Raw genomic sequence first — 23,900 nt, 5'->3', positions numbered from 1 at the left:
GAAAATCGCCAACACAGATATCGTTTTTTCGGATGCCTGTGGTGAAGGATTTTCTAGAGGGATTAAGAAAGGTGTTTCCTCCAGTCAGATCTCCTTCTCCACCTTGGGAGCTTAATGTGGTGTTGACTAAGTTGATGGGCCCACCCTTTGAGCCCATACATAAAGCGTCATTGCAACACTTATCTTTGAAAGTAGCATTCCTGGTGGCTATCACGTCTGCTCGTAGAGTGAGCGAAATTCAGGCTCTGTGTTGCAAGGAACCGTACACAGTTTTTCATGCAAACAGAGTGGTGCTCAGGACTCATCCTTCTTTTCTACCTAAGGTGGTGTCGGATTTTCATATTAACCAATCCATAACATTGCCTACTTTCTTTCCAAACCCTTCAAGTCCGGCTGAGCGGGCTTTGCACTCTTTAGATCTAAAAAGGGTTTTGAAGTTTTACTTAGATAAAACCAAGACTATGAGACACACAGACCGTTTGTTTGTGAACTATGGTCCTACGAATACTGGTTTGGCAGCATCCAAGAGATCCATTTCTAGATGGATAGTGTCATGTATCTTACTGGCCTATCAGCTAGCCCACAAGTCTTTATCAGGTAGACCTAGGGCTCATTCTACGAGGGGAAAAGCTTCTACAACAGCTCTCCTCAGGAATGTGGCTATGTCAGAGATATGTAAAGCAGCTACTTGGCGTTCAGTGCATACGTTTACACGCCATTATTGCTTGGATTCTGATGCGCAAACAGATGCTCAAGTGGGACAGGCATCACTGAGAAATTTGTTTGCTACTTCTAGTTAAACACTGTGTTGTTTGAAATATAGCTATGCGTTTATCTGTTTGCCCGCTTCTAGTGGGTATGAGCTTGCTACTCTATTCAGTGCTTATGACTATTAATGAGTATCCCCTGGAAGAGAAGGATTAGTTACTTACCTGTAATCCTAGTTCTCTTCCAGGGGTATACTCATTAAAGTCATAAGCACCCTCCCGCCTCCCCGGGCGAGCAGTGGCATTGAAGTTTTCAATATATAATATAACGTTTTTAAGGGCAGTTTCCTGCTAATGTTTACTGTACCGTACAAAAGAACTGACCTGTCACCTGTGGTGCATGATGGGAACAGAGTTCTCCTAGAGGCCTTAAAGGCAAAGTGTGCAGATTCTCTGGGGCCTTAAAGGCAGGGTGCCAGTCTGATTTTCTGTACACAGACAAATTTTCATATGCAGCCTTTTAGGCTAATAACTGTTTACAACAGGTTCTTTGATGAAAATAAATTTTTTTTCATGGTTATGTAATGCATTTTAGGCTCATGCCTGTTTATTGCATTTATATATAGCATATTTTCAGGCTTCAGAACATGTGTAATTGTGGCTTTATTAGCCTATGTATATATGTTAGGCTGCATATTATGGTTATTATACATGTATATGTGTATAATTAGTTAGTACTATGTACTTTTTTATATATTTACACATATATATGTATATTGTTATGTGTTCCGGGTTCCCGCTCATGGGCGGAGATAATTCAGTGCTTATGACTTTAATGAGTATACCCCTGGAAGAGAACTAGGATTACAGGTAAGTAACTAATCCATCTTTGTGTTAGCTGTACTGACCTTAATTATTAAGTAATGAGCAATGGACACTTATGGTAATATCCTGAACTCTGCCATGCCATGAGCCCCTAGAGTGCACATATGGCCCACTACATTGACTCACAGTCCAATGCTGAGCCTCTCCTCCGTGGTTCACAATCTATATTGTAGTCACTGAGAATGTTACCAACTAAAATAATGTGACCATTGCATCCGTAATTCATAGCTGAAAAAGTATACTGTGATCATTGCATCCGTAAGTCATAGCTGAAAGAATATAATGTGATCATTGTGTCCATAAGTCATAGCTGAAAGACAATAATGTGACCATTGCGTCCGTAAGTCAGAGCTAAAAGGCTATAATGTGACCATTGCATGCGTAAGTCATAGCTGAAAGACTATAATGTGACCATTGCATCCGTAAGTCATAGCTGAAAGAATATAATGTGATCATTGTGTCCATAAGTCATAGCTGAAAGACAATAATGTGACCATTGCGTCCGTAAGTCAGAGCTAAAAGGCTATAATGTGACCATTGCATGCGTAAGTCATAGCTGAAAGACTATAATGTGACCATTGCGTCCGTAAGTCAGAGCTAAAAGGCTATAATGTGACCATTGCATCCGTAAGTCATAGCTGAAAGAATATAATGTGATCATTGTGTCCATAAGTCATAGCTGAAAGACAATAATGTGACCATTGCGTCCGTAAGTCAGAGCTGAAAGACTAAATGTGACCACTGCGTCTATAAACCATTGCTGAAAGGCTATAATGTAACCAGTGCGTCCGTAAGTCATAGCTGAAAGGCTATAATGTGACCATTGCATGCGCAAGTCATAGCTTAAAAACTATAATGTGACCAGTGCGTCAATAAGTCATAGCTGAAAGACAATAATGTGACCATTGCGTCTGTAAGTCAGAGCTAAAAGGCTATAATGTGACCATTGCATGCGTAAGTCATAGCTGAAAGACTATAATGTGACCATTGCATCCGTAAGTCATAGCTGAAAGACTATAATGTGATCATTACATCCGTAAGTCATAGCTGAAACACTATAATGTGGTCATTGCACCAGTAATTCATAGCTGAAAGACTAAATGTGACCACTGCGTCCATAAACCATTGATGAAAGACTATAATGTGACCATTGCATCCGAAATTCATAGCTGAAAGAATATAATGTAACCAGTAGGCACTTAAGTCATAGCTGAAAGGCTATAATGTGACCATTGCATGCATAAGTCATAGCTAAAAGACTATAATGTGACCACTGCATCCCTAATTCATAGCAGACAGACTATAATGTGACCAGTGCGTCCGTAAGCCATAGCTGAAAGGCTATAATGTGACCATTGCATCCATAAGTCATAGCTAAAAGAATATAATGTGATCATTGCATGCGTAAGTCATAGCTGAAAGACTATAATGCGACCATTGCATCCATAAGTCATAGCTAAAAGAATATAATGTGATCATTGCATCCATAAGTCATAGCTGAAAGATTATATTGCGACCGTTGCATCCGTAAGTCATAGCTGAAAGACTATAATGTGACTGTTGCATCCGTAAGTCATAGCTGAAAGACAATAAGGTGACCATTGCATGCGTAAGTCATAGCTGAAACACTATAATGTGTCCAATGCGTCCGTAAGGCATAGCTGTAAGACAATGTGATCATTGCAGCCGTAATTCATTACTGAATGACTAAGTCAAACTGGATGTGAAGTTGCAGAACCTGAGTATTTTGTATTTCTTAGACACCCCTTACGCTTTTTTGCTATATATGTGAAAGGCTCTGCTGAATGTAAAGCCATTGGTGGCAGGCTTAGGCACTATAACAGCAAAATGTACATCTCAATTACTACAGAAATGTGAGTGACAGTGCCATGTAACTATCTGCAAAGTGCTTTAAAGTTCCATAACATTTCCACAGTCTCTTAAATGTATATCATATTCCATATTAGATTATCCACTTTAGGCATTCCCTTAAGTGTAAGTGCATATGGTACTCGAGTGAATATACCAAGGTAATACTGTGAGTTAGAACATGGAAGGATGTTGTAGGCAACACAGGAAGAAAATCTGAAATAGAAACATATACCTTACAAAACCCTGTACAAGAAAATTAAGCAATATTCACATATCTGACTTTCAAATTTCTTACAGAATCAAAAAGCTCACCCTAACTCCAGCCTGAATTTGTACCGCGAGCTGAGCTTACTTCGCCAGAACGAACTGCCCATTCACAGAGGGTGGATGTGTCACATTTACAACGACAAAGATGTCTTCGCATATGTCAGGGAGTTTGATGGTTTGGATACAACCTTTATGATGGTGCTCAATTTTGGAAACGCTTCAAGGACAGATGTGCAGGTTGCAGGCATTGAACTTCCGGTGCAAGCACAAATACGACTGAGCACAAACTTCAATAACAAAGGCAAGACTGTGAACGTTGGGTCCATTCCAACTGAAAAGGGAGAAGGATTGGTCCTCCAATACAAAACAAACAAGCCAGTGCACACCATGGCCAATTTCAAGAACAATTGCTATGTTTCAGAAAAAGCATGTTATTTAATGGCTTTAAACTTACTCTACAAGAACTGCTAAACCGAAGATAAATGGATGATACATTTTATAACAAACATGGCATGTGGGAAAACAAATGTCTTTAAATATTCCCACATTGTTAAACAATCAGTGTAAATGTTTTTAACAGATGGCAACAAAAAAGATATTTATATTCAGTATATTTACAAATCAAATCACTCATAAGGGTTGGGTGTACAGCCAGGAGAAAGTAGGGGGCAGAGGATAAAAACAGACTTTTCTGTTGTCTTTTGCAGGAATCAATGACAGTAAACACATAGCAAATGTAGACATGTGTACCTTTATTGCATTTTTTTAAGTACAAATATTCTTTATCATGGAAATAAATAAATCAGAACAATTCATGATATACATCGGCAAATAACACCGTGGAGACCTCGAGTAATCACGTTTGTTGTTTTTTGCAGGATTGAAGGACTGCTCAAGGCATTCACGTCAAGGCTTTAGATTAACAATCATCTTTCCCAGATTTACTCCTATTTTGAAGTCCAAGTTCTTTGTACAGGAAGGCGTACTGCTCAGCAACCTACAAAATATGAAGTAGATTACATTTTTAGTCAGCATTTTGAGCAACCAGTAAACACGTTTACAATTCGTTCCTTCCTCCTCTCCCTCTAATTTCACTCCTGATACAGTGCACAATGGTCAATAGTAACTATCGATCGCCCGATACCTACAAGAAAGTAAGAGCTATAGTACTAATATGTAACATTTGATCAATCAGTCCTGTGATACTAGAGAAATCTGAATGCATCCCTCAAAATTCCATGCCGGCTATGATTTGCAGGCCTTACGTTTTACACTGTCAGACACTGTGTTAGTGAAGTTATAAAGGCATAGAACAGTAACATTGAAGTTTGAAAGACACGACACCAGATACGTTCATTGTCCATCTACACAGGCTGATCAGATTTTCCGGTGTATGTTTTTCTGGTTTATGTGTCTGACTTTCTGTAGATCGCAATTTTCTCACTCGAGCATTCGTTTGAAGTCTGCAAGAACGCCTCTGGGGTTTACAGACTCTGCTAATAGTAGCTGATGTTTCGGAATGTCACAGGAGTGCAAACATAAACAGAGTACTTGGAATGCTTTCTAACCTTCATCTGAATACAAATCCCTGCCAACTTCCTTATCCATTCTCTTAACAAAGGCAGACTAGTGTGCAGAGGAATTACAGCCCAAAACTGCCAGACCAGTCCCTTACATGATGCAGGATCTTGGTGTTATTATAATAATCATTATAGTTGTCCCCTGCAGAGCAAGTAACTTCCCTTCGGTTCTGATTTCACACAAACTAATCTTCTTTTGAAATATTCCCACACATCGGACTACAGCTGGAAACTGTAGAAGCCAGCAATTGACACTAGGTGGCACTGTTACGAATCTGGTAGCAGGGTCCTGTAGGTCTAGTGCAATTACTTTAAGTTCAACCTGGAGCCATTAATGCATATTGTATCTACTTAGGCTGAGCTAAAGAGGTTGTAAAAAAGAGGGCTTTACTATGCAGTATGGAAAAGTTACTTACCTTCGGTAATGCCTTATCTGGTAGAGACATGATCCAGCCACAGATTCCTTACCTTTGAATTTCCCAGGCGTCAGACTGGATCCCGAAGATTTTTCTTCGGGCAATACCCCGGCATGTCGATAGTTGGTGTAGGTTGACTCCACGTGACGTAATCCGCATCGTCTGCACCGCAGTGACATCTGCGTCACCTATATAGGCACCACCTCGGCACACTGGCGTCAGTTACTTTTCATGACTTTCCACAATAGAAGCGCTGAGCCATGAAGTGCACTGACATTGGTGTGTTGTGGACAACTAAGGCCCTGAACCCTTTCAGGGCCCTACTCTGACTCTAAAAACCTGTCCGCTGTGCGGGGAGGATGGGTGGATTGGTAATGAATCTGCAGCTAGATCATGGCTCTACCAGATAAGGCGTTACCAAAGTTAAGTAACTTGTCCACCTGATAGAGACATCTAGCCGCAGTTCCTTACCTTTGAACAAATGCTCAAGCAATACCATGCCCGGAGGAGGAACTGCGGACAAGTTTGGACCAGAAAGTCCTGCAGGATAGAGTGGCCAAAAAGGCTGTCCATGCGGACTTGACTTTCCAGGTAGTAGTGCTTGGTAAATGTGTTCAGGGATACCCAGGTGGCTGCCTGACAAATGGCAAGGACTGGAACTCCGAACTGCAACACCGTGGTAGCAGCCCTAGCTCTGGTGGAATGAGCTCTTATGCCTTCAGGAGGCTGCTTCTTCACCAGAGCATAGCAAATCTCGATGCAGAGGATGACCCATCGCGAGAGAGTCCTCTTCTGCTTCGCACGTCCTTTCTTAGGTCCCATGTACCCCATGAAGAGTTGGCCGTCCACCCGGAATTCTTTGGTGTGGTCATGGTAGAATACAACAATGTTCTTTTTGGATCCAGATGGTGGAGTCACTCCTCTTCCTTAGAGGGATGCGGAGGAGCGTAGAAAGTGGGCAAGGGGACAGATTGCCCCAACAGGAATGGTGTTACCACTTACGGTAGGAAAGAGGTCCAAGTATGAAGCACCAACTCATCAGGGAATATTGTCAGGTAAGGAAGCTTGGATGACATAGCCTGCAATTCGCTCACACTCCTGGTGGATGTAATTGCCACTAAAAAAGCCGTCTTGACGGTATGCAGCCAGAGAGGACAGTTGCGCACAGGTTCAATTGGAGCACACATTAGGAAAGTGAGAACCAAATGAAGGTCCCATTGAGGTATTATGAGAGGGGAAGGTGGTAACATATGTACAGGTACTTTGAAAAATCTATTGGCAATGGGAGATATAAATAAAGAGGGTTGGTCTGGCAGTCGCAGAAAGGCACACATGGCTGAAAGGTACTCTTTTGGAAAGCCCAGATCAGAGCCCTGCTAGGCAAGGGTTAAAATAAAAAGTCAACTATTAGATAGGGAAGCAGAAAGATGATCAGTAGACTTTTCTGCACAGTATATTACAAACTTGTTTCATTGGCAGGCATACACCGACTTGGTAGTGGGAAACTTGGCTGCCAAAATAATAGAACAGACTTCGGGAAGAAAGTAAAATGCTGTCAACTGCCACCACCCATTCTCCACGCAAGAACCTGTAGAGTTGACAGGTTCAGGTGGAGAACCCTTCCCTGCTGCTTCTACAAAAGATCCTCCCGTAGGGGCAGACTGATCGGAGTATCGATGCTCAGTTGGAGAAGCTCGGAATAACTGAATCTCCATGCACAGTCCGGAGCCACAAGGATGACTTCAGCCTGGTCGGTCCTGGTCTACTTAAGAACTCTGGGCAGCGCACAAAACTGCTGACATTGCATGTTCTTGGCGGAGGCAAACAGAGCTAACCAAGGCTCTCCCCACTGTTGAAAGAGACCAAGTGCACCTCCGGATAGAGACGCCATTCCTGATCCGCTAGGCATTGACGGCTGAGTTACTCCGCTCTGGCATTCAGCGAACCTGCCATTTGCTGAACCACCAGGGATATGCCCTGGTGTTCCAGCCAAGTCCAGAGACGCAGAGCCTATTGACAAAGGGTCCACAACCTCACCTTGCCCTTCTTGTTGCAGTACCACATGGTGGTGGTGTTGTCTGTAAACACTTGTACTAGCCTCCGCTTGACAGAAGGAAAAAAGCTTTCAATGGCAAACAAATTGCTCGGCGCTCCATTAGGTTGATGTGGGCTCTGGAATCTGCTGGAGACTAGAGCCCTCCGATCTCTACCTCTCCCAGGTGGCAGCCCCATCCCAGGAGTAACGCATCTGTCACTACTGTGAGAACTGGTTGGGGAAAGGAGAGGGGTCTGCCTGTAACTCAATCGAGGTTTGTCAGCCCCCACTGCAAATCCTGTTCAGTTCCCTGCAAGATCTGGAACATGTCGGAGAGGTGCCCATGATACTGCGCCCACTGGAACTTAAGGTCCCACTGTAGAGCCCGCATATGCCATCTGGTATGTGTCACTAGCAGGAGGCCATGAGGGTCAGCAGCCTCAGTGTCATTCTTACCAAAATCCAGGATAGAGGCTGAAGCATCGGTATCATAGCCTGAAAGTCCTAGAATCGTTGCTTGATAGGCCTGAAACTGCACTGTGTCCAGAACAGCTCTGATTAAAGGGAGTGTCTGAGAAGGAGTCAGGTGGGGCTTCGGCACGTTGACAGTGAACCCCAGCAAATGCAGAAGGTCTGCCGTAGTCTGGAGGTGGAAGACAACAGCCTGGGGTGAGCCCGCCTTCAACAGACAGACGTCGAGATAGGGGAAGACTGACACCCCTGATCGGCGCACATGAGCTGCGACCACCGCCATTACCTTGGTGAACACCTGAGGGGCACTGGTAAGGCCGAAGGGGAGCACAGTGAACTGAAAATGCTTGCAGCCTCCCGTAAACCGCAGGTAGCGCAGATGAGCAGGCAGGATGGGAATATGGAAATAGGTGTCCTGCAAATCCAAGACTACATCCAGACTCCCGGGTCCCAGCCAGACAGGACCTGAATCAATATGAGCATCTTGAACTTTACTTATTTGAGGAAGTAGTTGAGAGCTCGAAGATCTAGGATCAGATGAAGGCCCTTGTCCTTTTTCAGGACCAGAAAATAGTGGGAATAACAACCACAGCTTAATTTTGGTGCCGGAACGCTTCTATAGCACCCTTTGCCAAGAGAGCCATGACTTTCTCTTGAACAAAATAAGATGATCTTCATTCAGCCGGTTGTAAGATGGAGGGAGGGGTAGCACAGAAGGGGGTAGTAGCCTCTTCGGGCTATCTGAAGAATCCACCGGTCTGTTGTGATATCAAGTCAGCAGTAAAGGTGATGGCGGATCCTGCTACTGATTGGCAGCCCATAATCTTGAAGGGCAAGACTAGGAAGGTGTGGAGGCTGAGGTGGCATTGGGGGTGTGGACTGACCGGACCTCTAGCCGCCAGACAGACAGGGCATGAAAAAGCCACACTCTCGCTGAAGTTGCTGAACCTGCCTGGTCTTGTAGCTAGGATAGGGCCGGCACGGCTTAAAGCCCCTTCCATCGCCATGAAATCAGAGAAAGACAGACTGGGGACTAGTGGCGGCTCCTCCGCTAAGGCAGAGGAGCGTTGCCCAATGTGTTGCAGAAGTGAAGGAGAAGAAAAATAAAATTATATTAACTTGATGTCATTATAATTGTATTTGTTCCTGGTGCGGCAGCATGGGGGCAGGGCGGGGCTACTCTGCTCACAGAGCAGGGCAGGGTAGGGGAGGAGTGGTGAGCACACTAAGTGCGCATGACTCTTTGGCCGGACGTCTCGGGCCGGCCAAAGCGCCATGCGCACTTAGCATTTTCTCCACCCAGGCTGCATTACAGCCTGGATGGAGAACATGCCCAGGGCGCCAGTCCCCGTCTGAATGCCGAACTACAGTGCCAAGACCAATCCCAACGCTGCACTGTACCATTGTGATTGGCTTAGGAGAGCCTGGCTGCTTCCCCCCCACTCCAGATCTGTGCTGGCCACCACTGCTGGGGACGACTGGACACTGAGAGGACCAAGGACTTGGCCGTAGCCCGTGAGTCGCTAAAGCAGTCCAGCACCATGTCTGCCTTGTCTCCGAAGAGACAAATGCCACCAAAGGGCATGTTCATGAAAGAGGCCTGGACATCCCATGAAAAGCAAAAATCCTCAACCAGGCGTGATGTCGAACAGGCACCAACAATGAAATCGCTCTGCTCAGCGAGTCGATCGTGTCAAGACCACAACAGATAGTGAACTTCGCTGCATCTCCCCCGTTTGATACTGCTTGGGAGAGGATGGCCCGGGCCTCCTCCAAGACCTGTAGCAGCACTTGCGCAACTGTTTCCCACAGGGATTGGGAATAATGGTCCAATAAGCTTGCAGTGTTCACCGACCGCAATGCATGACTGGTGGAAGAAAACATTTCTTACCCCAACTATTCAGCCTTTTGGATTCCCTGTCTGCGGGAGCGGAAGGGAATGCGGCATGGGAGGTAGAGGCTTGGACCACCAAGCTCTCTGGGGTAGGGTGGGTGGTGAGGAAGCTTGGGTTGCCCGGGGCAGGGCGGTGGCAGCGGGCAGTTATCCTATTCACAGAAGACCCTGTGCTGTGTTTAGGCCAGGTACCCAGTAAGACATCTGTAAGGACCTCATTAAAGGGTTGCAAGGGTTCAGAAGAGGAGACACCTATCTACAATACCTCCGTCACGTCTATTTTACTGCCACCGAGAAGAGCTGAAGGTCCAGGACCTCAGCCACCCTTCGCACCACCATAGCAAATGATGCTCCCTCCTCTGTAGCCACGGTAGGGGGAGAAAGCATACCATTGACCCCTCCCAATCTTCTTCCACTCCTAGTCCTTCATAATAGGGCTCAGGAAATGACCTAGGACCTAGAGTGGAGGTTCTGTCAGTGCGGCATTGGTCGACACGGTACCGGCTCTGGGTCGTCGGGAATTAAAATGGGTCTGGCGCCAGAGGAGGAGGGGGGAACCAGAGGTTCGGGAAGCGTTGGGGTTGGAGCCGGGGTAGGTCGCAATGGCACGATCTGTGCCAGACCGGATCCATTCCTAGGTCAATGGGGGGACATCGGCTCCGGGATCGGAACCCCAAAATCTGATGGCGCCCCCTCTGAGCCTATGGGGCTCAAAGGCGTGCCGGTAGCGTCTGGCCGCACAAAGAGGCACATGGCATCAGAAAATTCCTTAACTTGGGTGCGGGTCGCTCAGGCTCTGACCCAGGCGCAGGTTGAGAAGAACGTGGCCTAGAACACCAAGGCTCCTCAGTCGCGTCGGCAGACTGACAGGGAGAAGTCGAAGCATGTTTCGACTTCTTGTGATTTTTATGCCTCTTACATGACCTACCCAACGACTTTGAGTGGGAGGACAAGGACTTGGGACTCTCAAAGCGGTGCCCAAACCTTCCTCTCGACCGGGACCGTAAATGAGCTTCCAAGGAGTCGTGCAAAGTGGTGCCAGGCCGCAAGTAGCTTTAGGGACCACTCCCTCAAAGCTTTCAGAGCCATGGCCCAGCAGTCATAGCACGACTTCAAGTCATGGTCGTGCTCCAGGCACCAGAGGCATACCATGCGTGATGGAAAAAAGTCTAGACACCAAAAAAGGGGTTGACAAAATATTTTTTTTAAAAGCCTGTTAAAAAGTGACAGAGGGTAGCTCTCTTCATGGATCATCGCTTGACTGGTGCAGAAAGAAAAGAACTGATGGTGGTGATGCCTATATAGGTGACGCGGACGTCACTACGGCACAGATGATGCAGATGGCATCACGCTGAGCCAATCAACACCACCTACTGGCGCGCAGGGGTATAGCTCGAAGAAATATATTCCCAATCCAGTCTGACTCCTGGGAAAGTCAAAGGTAAGGAATCTGCGGCTAGATGTTTTTATCAGATACAATTAAAAACGCACTAGCAAAGCCAATTGGTCCTGCATTTCATTAGCAAAAGTGTTTACCTGGTGAGTTTTGGATTACAGCTGTGTTGATGGGAGAGTCAGATAATGTAAGAACGAATTAACAGTTGGACGGGAGAGTGAGTGGATGGATGAATGAATGACTGAATACATGAATAATTATTTGGCGAGTGGACTGATGGATGAATGTTGAATAAGTGAGTACAAGGAAGGCTGAATGGGTGACTGAGTGCATGGAAGGCTCAGACCTCAAACAGCACTAGTTATAATATTAAAAATTGCGCATATTATTCCAGTGTCCTACACTAGAGATGGGCACCATTGTCTCAATAAAGATGGTAATATTTAACGATTTACCACCATAACATTACACAAGCATTACACAAAAGGTGGCTACCATCGTTCCTTACAGTATACCAAGAATTGCTGAGGCAATCTCTTTTGCCCTTTTTTATGTTACAGTGATCATGGCAGCATTACTGGATGAATTGTATAGCCTAGAGCATTCTCCAACATTGCCAATGCTTGCTGCACCAGCCGCACATAATCTGAGCATGGGAAGTAAAAAACACACAGCAAGCTACATCTGGTGCTTAAGGTAGGTTTTGGTATGTGGGGAGTGTGCACACATCTGCTTTTGTCTATGTGAATTCATTGTAATAACAAAATCGCTGACGTTGCTATCATGAAAACCTAGTATTTGTAATGGGCCCTCTGCTATGAACACCATCTCTTTCCCTGAGGGACCCAGATAGAAATGCTGAGTCTTTGAGGTCTACTGCACAAGTACAGTGTGCCATGTGCAACGTTGCCAAGATATGGGCAAAGTGGACCATCACAAAAGACTCCTTCCAACAGGCAGCAGTTGTTTCGAACTCTTCAGCTGGGAGAATGGTCATTGCTTACATTGACAAAATTGGAAATCCATGCAATGGCTAAGCTTTATCAGTCTTTAATGATGAGTATACTGAATGTAGGTACTTTGTGTCGGTCTGAAGGAGTGTTTTCAACGTCCCATCAGGAGAGGAAGAAAATCTCTTAAGCCAAGGACTTTCTCCTGAAATTTCTGACATACGGTGCAAAGAGCAGAACACAGCTGCATTTGGACTGACATTGGTTGCATTGAAAAAAGGATCTTCGTCGGGCCCAGTAGAAAGCTCTTTCTTCTCAAGGGGAGGTAAGTCTACTTAAAATCATCTGTCATTTTCATGATGCTGGGATTCAAATATAGCTCTCAGGATTCAAGAGTCAGGTACCGGGTCTTGAACACATAGGTTAATATAAAGCAAACGGGATGCCCTGAATGACTTGTGTGCTAGCTCCAACTTCCACACATGGTAAGTTTGTTTGACCTCAAACCAAACACTATCTCTGTATTCAAAAACTTTTTCTGCTAGAATAGGGAGTACTTATAAACAGGTCAAATACTGTTATGAAGCCTTTTCACTGGCTAACGCTTAAATGATGCGTCTCCTTTCAAATTGATACTGTGAATAAAGATGCTATGCATGGAATGTATGGCACCTAGAAATGGAAGCCAAATGTCTAAAGGCATCGATGCAACAATCAACGTAAACTTCCTTTCACTGAACTTGTGACGTGTTAGTAGAATCAAAACAATACTGTGCAACATACTTCCCACCTTCCCTCCACGGACGGGGATAGCTGTGAGGACCTCTTCTTTATCTGTTCCTTTTACTCTCCTTCCCTGTATGAGATAAGCAGTAGCACATTTATGGTAGACACCTTTACGTGTGATCTCCTTTTAAGTGAGAAAAGGAGACAAGGATGGGGGCAGGAACATCTAAACCTGAATAGCCCCCGGCAAAAGGGACGCCTGCGGACCATGCTATGTACCAATACTTTGTAAAGAGCACATGCAGGTTGTTGAAAAAGTGGCAACAGAAAAGTTCTTTCTGGAGAAAAGTACCTTTGACCTAGAACATTTAAACAATTTAAAGAGAAGGACCATAGAAAGAAAATGCATAGAGAACAACAGCCAACCTGCGTGAATTGTCACCAGGAAGCAAACCAGAGAAATGACTAGACCCAAATTACTAGGGCAGCCCATGAGGCCTCACTCGCCCATGAATACATTGATCTGATCAACGAAAAGGACTCATTTGTGAAGTGTGTGATAAAGTCTTATTGTTATGGGGGAGGGGGGGCAACTAACAGTTGGAAAAAGGGAGAATATTTAGAGCGCCATCTACCTGTTCAATTTGTAAACTACAAGACTGGTAGGCTGTACGCCTAGTCTGGGGCAACAACTAGTGCTATAACAAGGCGAGCATTTATGGGATTGCTTCAGTTTATGTTGACACAGATGGCAAAACATTCCTGCATTAGCAGGGATTATTAACCAAGGGAGAGATTCCTCAAAAAAAGATGAAACTCCTCATCCTCATCAGGTTTCATGCTTCATCATGGGGATTGAGTCTTCGCCAACACGATTCAGGGTGCTAGGCTGTCTGAACCCGACCTCATGGAGTCTTTTTTGTGAAATGTTGTTATTAATGGGAGTAAAGTGGAAAACTTGAGGGTCTCAATAATGTCTGTTAAAATTGCATTAGGACGGGTATAATTAGAATCAATTGTATTAACTAACGTAGCAGAGTTCTTCCCAATGAAATATTAAAAACACATAAAAGAGTGGGAGAAGTTAGGTATGTATTAAGATATCTTTCTCACAGTCCTTATCAGGTGACCATGTTTTAGTCCTGATGGCTACAGGATCCCTGGGCTTTCATCAGGACAATAGGCTCTACCTGTCTTTCAACTCCATTAAATTCCCTTAGCCTGGTGAACCAACTAATTGTTTTCATATTTTGAATCCTGGTATTGTAGGGAGAAACATCAGAAACAAAATAATACAAGTTACATTAATGAAACTCCTATATACTAATGCATATGATACCAGTCACTGTAAAACACCCCACTGATATTGGCACAGCAGGAAACATTGTAAAATCTTGAAACATTTTTACAATGTCCTTGAACCAGCAGTTTGCATTCAGAAAAAGTGCTAGCATACGAAACAACGTGGTACATACACAATAAAAGAGATCACCAGGGCAAATAAACATATTCTGTGGGGGTTCCCAAAGCTCTTAGGTCACCGTCACTCCGGAAACTGCAATATATGCACAACCTAACAATGTGGTTAATTTTTTAGAGTGCGCCTATGTCACCTTCAATGCATGACTACCACACAGATCAATGTTAAAATTGGGTTACTGGTTGACTGGGATGTTAGCCCTGGTCTAGCAGAAACCACAATGCTAGTAAGGATAAGGCACAAGCAAACCCCAGATTAAACTGTGCTCACCCCCGGTAGCTTGGCACAGGGCAGTCAGGTTTAACTTAGACACAACGTGTAAAGTATTTGTGCAGCACTTCAAACAGTAAAACAGTGAAAAAAACCACAAAATAAGGATCCCACACCAGGTTAGAAAGATAGAACTCAAATTAATAATTAAAATAAGAACAAAATAACAAAAATTCAATCAGTAGAGCTAGGGTTACAAATTTTTAAGGAATAAACTGCAATATAGAGCATAACAGCAAAAAGAGCTAACCTTGGCTATCTGGTCATGCTGGACTGGGTGAAAGTCAAAAGTTCAGGCCGACCACGATGGATCGTAGGTGGGATACAGTTCCAGATTAGTCCCTCTGAAGTTTTACTTTCTCAACTTTTGTGTCATAAATCCTGTTTATGTTGCAGAGGTTTGCAGGGAGCGAGGAGTGTGTCGCGGGTGGTGATCAGCATGGCACGAAGATCAGGCTGGGTGTCACAGATGGGCGGGCCGGAGTTTTGCAGTCCCCAACGGGCGATTGATGCTTGATGTGCGAGAAGAATAGCTGGGGGTGGCTCGCATGGATTTTTCGGAGTGAGTGGCATGGTTCCTGTGCTAATGGGCCCGTTCGCGGTCACAAAGAGCCCAAAAGCTTGATTGCAAGAGCTCGACAGCCACACCAATGGTCCAGGACCTGAGAGCACCACTTGGGGGGGTCCTTAACTCGCTGAAGACAGGTCCATGATCTGTTGAGGAGCCTTTTATGTGCCTGAGGCTCAGATCAAGAGGCCAGCAGACTAGCCCTTAGGTCACTCTAGGGTCCTGAGTTCAAGAAGAAGTTGCAGGTCCAGTTCTTCTTTCCCAGGCAAGAAGGTAGCAGGCAGCATAGCTGGACAGCAGTTCCTTTAGAGCAGCAGTATAGCTGAGTGGAAGACCTTGTTGCAGCCCAGCAGTCCTTCTTTCTGACAGTTTCCACAGGTCCAGAAGTGCACTGAACTGGTGGTGTCTGAGGTCCCCTCATTTACACACTGTTGAATCTTTGAAGGGGGAGAAGCTTCTATTGACATACCTTTAAAATTCACAGATGCCCTGCCTTCCATGTGCTGGGTCCTAACGAGAGGGGGTAGGCAGCCCTTTGTGTGGGGATAGGACACAGTCAATTCAGGTGTAACTGAAGCTGGGCCCTGCTCCTCCCTCCCACCCTGCCAGTGATGGCCCATCCAATCATACTTAAGCTCCTATTGTTATGATTTGTAATGTACCCCAATATAGGCTTGGGTAATCACCTTTCACCTACATTTACAGTATCATTGTACTATATAACTGGTTTTTACTGACCTTTTACCTAGTTAGATGCTGCATAAATGTTGTGGTTTTCTCTGAAAACTAGCCTTATTTATTATGCAAGGGATTCTCAGAATCACAGCAGGCCTACCATCTTCTGCATAATAACTATGTATAAGGGTCATCTCTTTCGTCATCCTCGGCTGACATGACACAGCAAGGTAGAACCCCTGAGGGTACCTTATGGGTATAAAAGAACAAGTTACTTACCTTCGGTAACGATATATCTGTAAGAAACAGTAGTTAGTATTAGATTCCTTACCTTAGAATATCCCCAGGCGTCAGTCTGGATCCGGAAACTTTTGCGTAGCAGTACCCCTGCGCGTCGGTAGGCGTCGTCTGCAGGCGTCCCCTGCGGCTCCGCGTCCGTCGTCGGCGTCGTGCGCCGTGATGACGTCGCTGGAGTATATAGACGCCGCCTCCGCGCGCTGACGTCAGTTCTTTGCACACAGCTTTTCCGCGCCAGAACACGCAGAGCCATGTGAGAACTAACACTGGTGCCATTTGAAACTAGGGCCCTGAAAGGGATGTCCTCAACCCTAGGTATCAGTTTAGCAGAACGGGGAGGACGGGCGGGGCGGTAAGGAATCTAATACTAACTACTGTTTCTTACAGATATATCGTTACCGAAGGTAAGTAACTTGTTCATCTGAAAGAAACAGGTTAGTATTAGATTCCTTACCTTAGAATAGATACCCCAGCAATACCAACCCCGGTGGTGGGTCTGCGAACCAATATAAACCTACACCAGAAAGTCCTGGAGGACCGAACGGCCAAAGAAGCCATCCCTCCGGACTTGACTATCCAGGCAGTAGTGCCTCGCAAAGGTGTGCAGCGAGGCCCACGTAGCCGCCTGGCAAATGTCCTGCAAAGGGACTCCCCGGCCCAGGGCAGTAGTAGCCGCCGTGGCCCGAGTGGAATGGGCCCTCAGCCCAACAGGAGGCCCCTTCCGAGCCAAAGAGTAGCATGCTTTGATGCACAGGACGACCCACCGAGAGATGGTTCGTTTCTGTACCGCCCTTCCCTTCTTCTCACCCACGTAGCCAACAAACAGTTGGTCATCCACCCGGAACTGGCGTGTGCGATCCATATAAAATGAAAGCGCACGTTTTGGGTCCAGACGATGGAGCCGCTCTTCATCTTTTGAAGGATGCGGAGGCGGGAAGAAGGAGGGTAAGGTGATGGACTGCCCGATGTGAAAAGCAGAAACTACCTTGGGCAGGAAAGAAGGCCTAGTCCTAAGAACCACCTTGTCAGGATGGACGGACATGAAAGGAGGTTTGACAGAAAGAGCCTGGAGCTCACTCACTCTCCTGGCAGAGGTGATGGCAACCAGGAAGGCCGTCTTAAGAGTGAGAAGACGGAGAGGACAGGAATGAAGCGGCTCAAAGGGAGCACACATCAAGAATGTCAGAACCAGATTCAAGTCCCACTGAGGCATCACGAACGGAACAGGTGGATACATGTGCGTGATGCCTTTCAAGAATCTCATAACAATAGGGGACTTGAATAAAGATGGCTGATCAGGTAGCCGTAAGAAGGCGGAAAGGGCAGAAAGGTAGCCCTTGATAGTGCCCAGAGCAGAACCCTGCTGGGCAAGAGAGAGAAGGAAGAGGAGAACCTCGGAAAGAGGGGCAGAAAGGGGATCCACAGCCTTTGCTGTGCACCATGCCACAAATCTGTTCCACCGGCAGGCGTATACCGACTTTGTGGAGGGACGCCTGGCTGCCAGAATCACATCACAGACTTCAGGAGGCAAGTCGAATGGCCTCAACTGTCGCCGCTCAATCTCCACGCATGCAGGTGGAGGCTGGACAGGTTCGGGTGGAGGACCGTCCCCTGCTGCTGCGACAGAAGGTCCTCCTGAAGGGGCAGGCGGATCGAGGGACCGACTGACATGCTGAGTAGCTCGGGATACCAGTATCTTCGAGCCCAGTCCGGAGCCACCAGGATAACTTGGGCCCGGTCGCGCCTGATCTTCTTCAGCACTCTGGGCAGAAGTGGTATAGGCGGAAAGGCGTACAACAGACCGCAACTCCACTCGCGCCGAAAGGCGTCGCCGAGCGAGTGCCGTCTTGGAAACTCCAACGCGCAGAACTGATGACATTGCGCGTTCTCTTCTGTGGCGAATAGATCTAACCAAGGCTCTCCCCATTGCTGAAAGAGGCCGTTCGCCACGTCCGAGTTCAGACGCCATTCGTGATCCACCGAGCACCGACGGCTGAGTTCGTCCGCCCTGGCGTTCAGAGAACCTGCCAGGTGTTGAACCGTCAGAGTCACGCCCTGACGTTCCAGCCATTGCCAGAGGCGCAGAGCCTCCTGGCAAAGGGTCCACGACCCCACTCCGCCTTGTTTGTTGCAGTACCACATGGCGGTGGTGTTGTCCGTGAACACCTGCACTACACTCCCGTTGACAAAGGGGAGGAATGCCTTCAGTGCTAGGCGAATCGCCCGCAGCTCCAACAGGTTGATATGGAGCCGGGACTCCGCCGGAGACCAGATGCCTCTGATCTCCACCTCTCCCAAGTGGCCACCCCAGCCCTGGAGGGACGCGTCCGTCACAACTACGTGCTCCGGTTGGGGAAGGGAGAGGGATCTGCCTCTGACCCAATCGCGGTCCGTAAGCCACCACTGCAACTGTCTCGCAGTGCCCTCCGAGATCAGGACATGGTCGGATAGGTTGCCCTGATGCTGGGCCCACTGAAACTTCAGGTCCCACTGCAGAGCCCGCATCCGCCACCTGGCGTGATGCACCAGTAGGATGCAGGAGGCCATCAGCCCCAGAAGCCGTAGCGTCAACCTGACCGAAACCCGGGATAACGGCTGAAAGATGGGAATCAGAGCCTGAATATCCCGGACCCGCCGTTCCGGAGGATAAACCCGAAACTGCGCCGAGTCGAGAACCGCTCCGATGAAAAGGAGCTTTTGAGAGGGACACAGGTGTGATTTCAGCACATTGATGGAAAACCCCAGCTCGTGCAGGAGGTCTGCCGTCATCTGAAGGTGGTGGACGACTGTTTGGGGCGAGCCCGCCTTCAACAACCAGTCGTCGAGGTAGGGGAAGACTGAAACCCCTAACCGGCGCAGATGAGCTGCGACCACCGCCATCACTTTCGTGAACACCCGTGGGGCGCTGGTAAGGCCGAATGGGAGCACGATAAACTGAAAGTGCTCGTGGCCTACCGTGAACCGCAGGTAACGCCGGTGGGCCGGCAGGACAGGGATGTGAAAATACGCATCCTGCAAGTCCAACGCTACCATCCAGTCTTGTGGGTCTAGAGCAGCCAAGACCTGAGCCAAAGTCAACATCTTGAACTTCTCCTTCCGGAGGAAGCCGTTGACGTTCCGTAGGTCCAAGATAGGACGGAGGCCTCCTTTGTCCTTCTTGGGCACCAGAAAGTAGTGGGAGTAGCAACCACACCCTACTTCTGGCCCAGGAACGCGCTCGATGGCCCCCTTGGCCAAGAGGGCCGTAACTTCCTCCTGCAGAAGTGTCAAGTGGTCCCCCGACACACGGTGGTTCTGCGGTGGCATGGCTGGAGGAGTGGACTCAAAGGGGAGGGAGTAGCCCCTTCGGACGAGCTGCAGCACCCACCTGTCCGATGTAATCGTGCGCCAGCGGGAGTGGTGATGGCGAACCCTGCCACCCACTGGCGTCACGTGAGCCCGAAAGCTCGGACTAGGAAGATTTGGAGGCTGCAGCGGGGGGAGGTGTGGACTGACCTCGCCGCTGCCCTCTACCGCCACCACGGCGGAAACCACGGCCGCCACCGCGCTGGGGAGCGTTCTGCGGCGCGTGGCTGGCAGCACGCGTGGGACCGCCCCTTCCTTGGCCACGAAAGGGGCGAAACGAACCCGTTTGCTGGCGCTGGGTCGAAAGACCCAAGGACTTGGCCGTGACCCTGGAGTCCTTGAAGCGCTCAAGCGCGTTGTCCGCTTTGTCACCGAACAGGCGACTGCCATCAAATGGCATGTCCATGAGGGCATTCTGGACGTCCGGCGAGAAGTTGGCAGATCTCAGCCATGCATGGCGACGAATCGCCACCATCGTGGACATAGCCCGTCCCAGCGAGTCGGTCGTGTCAAGACCACACCTGATCGAGTATCTCGCCGCATCCCGGCCTTCAACCAAGGCCTGGCCGAGCTTGTCCCGCACTTCCTGCGGGCATTGCGGCAAACACTCCGCGACCGTATCCCACAGGGAGTGGGTGTAGCGGCCCAAGAGGCACGCGGTATTACAAGACCGCAGTCCAGCGCTCAAAGACGAAAAGACCTTTTTGCCAAATTGGTCATATCGCTTCGATTCCCGATCGGGCGGGGCCGACGGGAATGCGGACTGTGAAGTGGAGGCCTGGATCACCAGACTCTCCGGGGAGGGATGGGTGGAGAGGAAGGCAGGGTCGTCCGAACACGGACGGTGACGCCTGGCAATGTTCCGGTCAACCGGTGCACCGGAAGCGGGCCTGGACCAGGTGCCCAAAAGGACATCCGTGAGGGCCTCATTAAACGGCAGCAGAGGCTCCTGAAGGCATGACTGCGGTTTAAACACTTCGGTCAGAATGTTAGGTTTGACCTTAGCGACGGGGAGCTCAAGGCGCAAGGCCTTGGCAGCCCTCATCAGGACCACCGAATAGGCAGCCCCGCCTCCGACGCCACAGGTGAAGGCGAGACAAACCCAGGGTTGGGCGACTCGTCCAGACCACTGGCATCGCCCAAGTCACCTACCCAGTCCACATCATACTGGCAGGCACGGGATAAAGGGTCCTCAGACCCCTCCCAACCCTCTCCATACTCGTCCTCATCGCCGTAGGCTGGGTCGACGATATAGACTGGTTCCTCGGAGCCAACGGGCTCCAACGGCGCCGGACTCGGCGTCGGACGATGCCGGTCCGACTCCGCGTCAGGAGATAGAGAGGGAATGGGGGTGGCGCCGCGCGGCGCCAGGGACCCGACGCCGGCCGGAACCGACGGCGGAGCCACGGCGTCGCGCGGAGGCGGCACCACGGGTAGGCCCAATGGAATCGGCGCCGGAGAGGCCGGTGGACCAGCCGGCGACGACCCTGAGGGGCCCAGCGGCGCCGGGACCGGAGCCGCCGGCGGCGCCGGGGCAGGAGCACCCGAACCGCTCGGGCCCCCAAACGGGACCGACGCGCCCGCAGGCGCCGTAGGCCCCGCCGGAGGAGACCTCGCCCTCATAGCCATGAGGAACGCATCAATCTCAAACCAAACACTATCTCTGTATTCAAAAACTTCTTCTGCTAGAATAGGGAGTACTTATAAACAGGTCAAATACTGTTATGAAGCCTTTTCACTGGCTAACGCTTAAATGATGCGTCTCCTTTCAAATTGATACTGTGAATAAAGATGCTATGCATTGAATGTATGGCACCTAGAAATGGAAGCCAAATGTCTAAAGGCATCGATGCAACAATCAACGTAAACTTCCTTTCACTGAACTTGTGAAGTGTTAGTAGAATCAAAACAATACTGTGCAACATACTTCCCACCTTCCCTCCACGGACGGGGATAGCTGTGAGGACCTCTTCTTTATCTGTTACTTTTACTCTCCCTCCCTGTATGAGATAAGCAGTAGCACATTTATGGTAGACACCTTTACGTGTGATCTCCTTTTAAGTGAGAAAAGGAGACAAGGATGGGGGCAGGAAAATCTAAACCTGAATAGCCCCCGGCAAAAGGGACGCCTGCGGACCATGCTATGTACCAATACTTTGTAAAGAGCACATGCAGGTTGTTGAAAAAGTGGCAACAGAAAAGTTCTTTCTGGAGAAAAGTACCTTTGACCTAGAACATTTAAACAATTTAAAGAGAAGGACCATAGAAAGAAAATGCATAGAGAACAACAGCCAACCTGCGTGAATTGTCACCAGGAAGCAAACCAGAGAAATGACTAGACCCAAATTACTAGGGCAGCCCATGAGGCCTCACTCGCCCATGAATACATTGATCTGATCAACGAAAAGGACTCATTTGTGAAGTGTGTGATAAAGTCTTATTGTTATGGGGGAGGGGGGGCAACTAACAGTTGGAAAAAGGGAGAATATTTAGAGCGCCATCTACCTGTTCAATTTGTAAACTACAAGACTGGTAGGCTGTACGCCTAGTCTGGGGCAACAACTAGTGCTATAACAAGGCGAGCATTTATGGGATTGCTTCAGTTTATGTTGACACAGATGGCAAAACATTCCTGCATTAGCAGGGATTATTAACCAAGGGAGAGATTCCTCAAAAAAAGATGAAACTCCTCATCCTCATCAGGTTTCATGCTTCATCATGGGGATTGAGTCTTCGCCAACACGATTCAGGGTGCTAGGCTGTCTGAACCCGACCTCATGGAGTCTTTTTTGTGAAATGTTGTTATTAATGGGAGTAAAGTGGAAAACTTGAGGGTCTCAATAATGTCTGTTAAAATTGCATTAGGACGGGTATAATTAGAATCAATTGTATTAACTAACGTAGCAGAGTTCTTCCCAATGAAATATTAAAAACACATAAAAGAGTGGGAGAAGTTAGGTATGTATTAAGATATCTTTCTCACAGTCCTTATCAGGTGACCATGTTTTAGTCCTGATGGCTACAGGATCCCTGGGCTTTCATCAGGACAATAGGCTCTACCTGTCTTTCAACTCCATTAAATTCCCTTAGCCTGGTGAACCAACTAATTGTTTTCATATTTTGAATCCTGGTATTGTAGGGAGAAACATCAGAAACAAAATAATACAAGTTACATTAATGAAACTCCTATATACTAATGCATATGATACCAGTCACTGTAAAACACCCCACTGATATTGGCACAGCAGGAAACATTGTAAAATCTTGAAACATTTTTACAATGTCCTTGAACCAGCAGTTTGCATTCAGAAAAAGTGCTAGCATACGAAACAACGTGGTACATACACAATAAAAGAGATCACCAGGGCAAATAAACATATTCTGTGGGGGTTTCCAAAGCTCTTAGGTCACCGTCACTCCGGAAACTGCAATATATGCACAACCTAACAATGTGGTTAATTTTTTAGAGTGCGCCTATGTCACCTTCAATGCATGACTACCACACAGATCAATGTTAAAATTGGGTTACTGGTTGACTGGGATGTTAGCCCTGGTCTAGCAGAAACCACAATGCTAGTAAGGATAAGGCACAAGCAAACCCCAGATTAAACTGTGCTCACCCCCGGTAGCTTGGCACAGGGCAGTCAGGTTTAACTTAGACACAACGTGTAAAGTATTTGTGCAGCACTTCAAACAGTAAAAGTGTGAAAAAACCCAAAAAATAAGGATCCCACACCAGGTTAGAAAGATAGAACTCAAATTAATAATTAAAATAAGAACAAAATACCACAAAAATTCAATCAGTAGAGCTAGGGTTACAAATTTTTAAGGAATAAACTGCAATATAGAGCATAACAGCAAAAAGAGCTAACCTTGGCTATCTGGTCATGCTGGACTGGGTGAAAGTCAAAAGTTCAGGCCGACCACGATGGATCGTAGGTGGGATACAGTTCCAGATTAGTCCCTCTGAAGTTTTACTTTCTCAACTTTTGTGTCATAAATCCTGTTTATGTTGCAGAGGTTTGCAGGGAGCGAGGAGTGTGTCGCGGGTGGTGATCAGCATGGC

General features: G+C 47.5%; 2 protein-coding genes across 4 annotated transcripts in view; one reads left to right on the top strand and one right to left on the bottom strand.

The window, feature by feature from the left end:
- Positions 1-4,563, top strand: part of SLC3A1 (solute carrier family 3 member 1) — a 150,648-nt gene extending 146,085 nt beyond the window's left edge. The window contains exon 10 of the mRNA XM_078649678.1: positions 3,762-4,563. Coding sequence (XP_078505804.1) covers positions 3,762-4,202 — 441 coding nt within the window. The 3' untranslated portion in view covers positions 4,203-4,563. The remainder of the gene's footprint in view (positions 1-3,761) is intronic.
- PREPL (prolyl endopeptidase like) overlaps positions 4,464-23,900 on the bottom strand; it is a 416,901-nt gene continuing 397,464 nt past the window's right edge. For all 3 annotated transcript variants that reach the window (XM_078649676.1, XM_078649675.1, XM_078649677.1), the window contains one exon: positions 4,464-4,728. In XM_078649676.1, the coding sequence (XP_078505802.1) occupies positions 4,651-4,728 (78 nt within the window). In that variant the 3' untranslated portion in view covers positions 4,464-4,650. The remainder of the gene's footprint in view (positions 4,729-23,900) is intronic.

Source organism: Lissotriton helveticus, chromosome 6 (genome assembly GCF_964261635.1).
Source record: "Lissotriton helveticus chromosome 6, aLisHel1.1, whole genome shotgun sequence".
Taxonomy (NCBI): Eukaryota; Metazoa; Chordata; class Amphibia; order Caudata; family Salamandridae; genus Lissotriton; species Lissotriton helveticus.
Note: the sequence above shows the minus strand (reverse complement) of the source record. Positions and strands in the feature narration are given on the sequence as shown.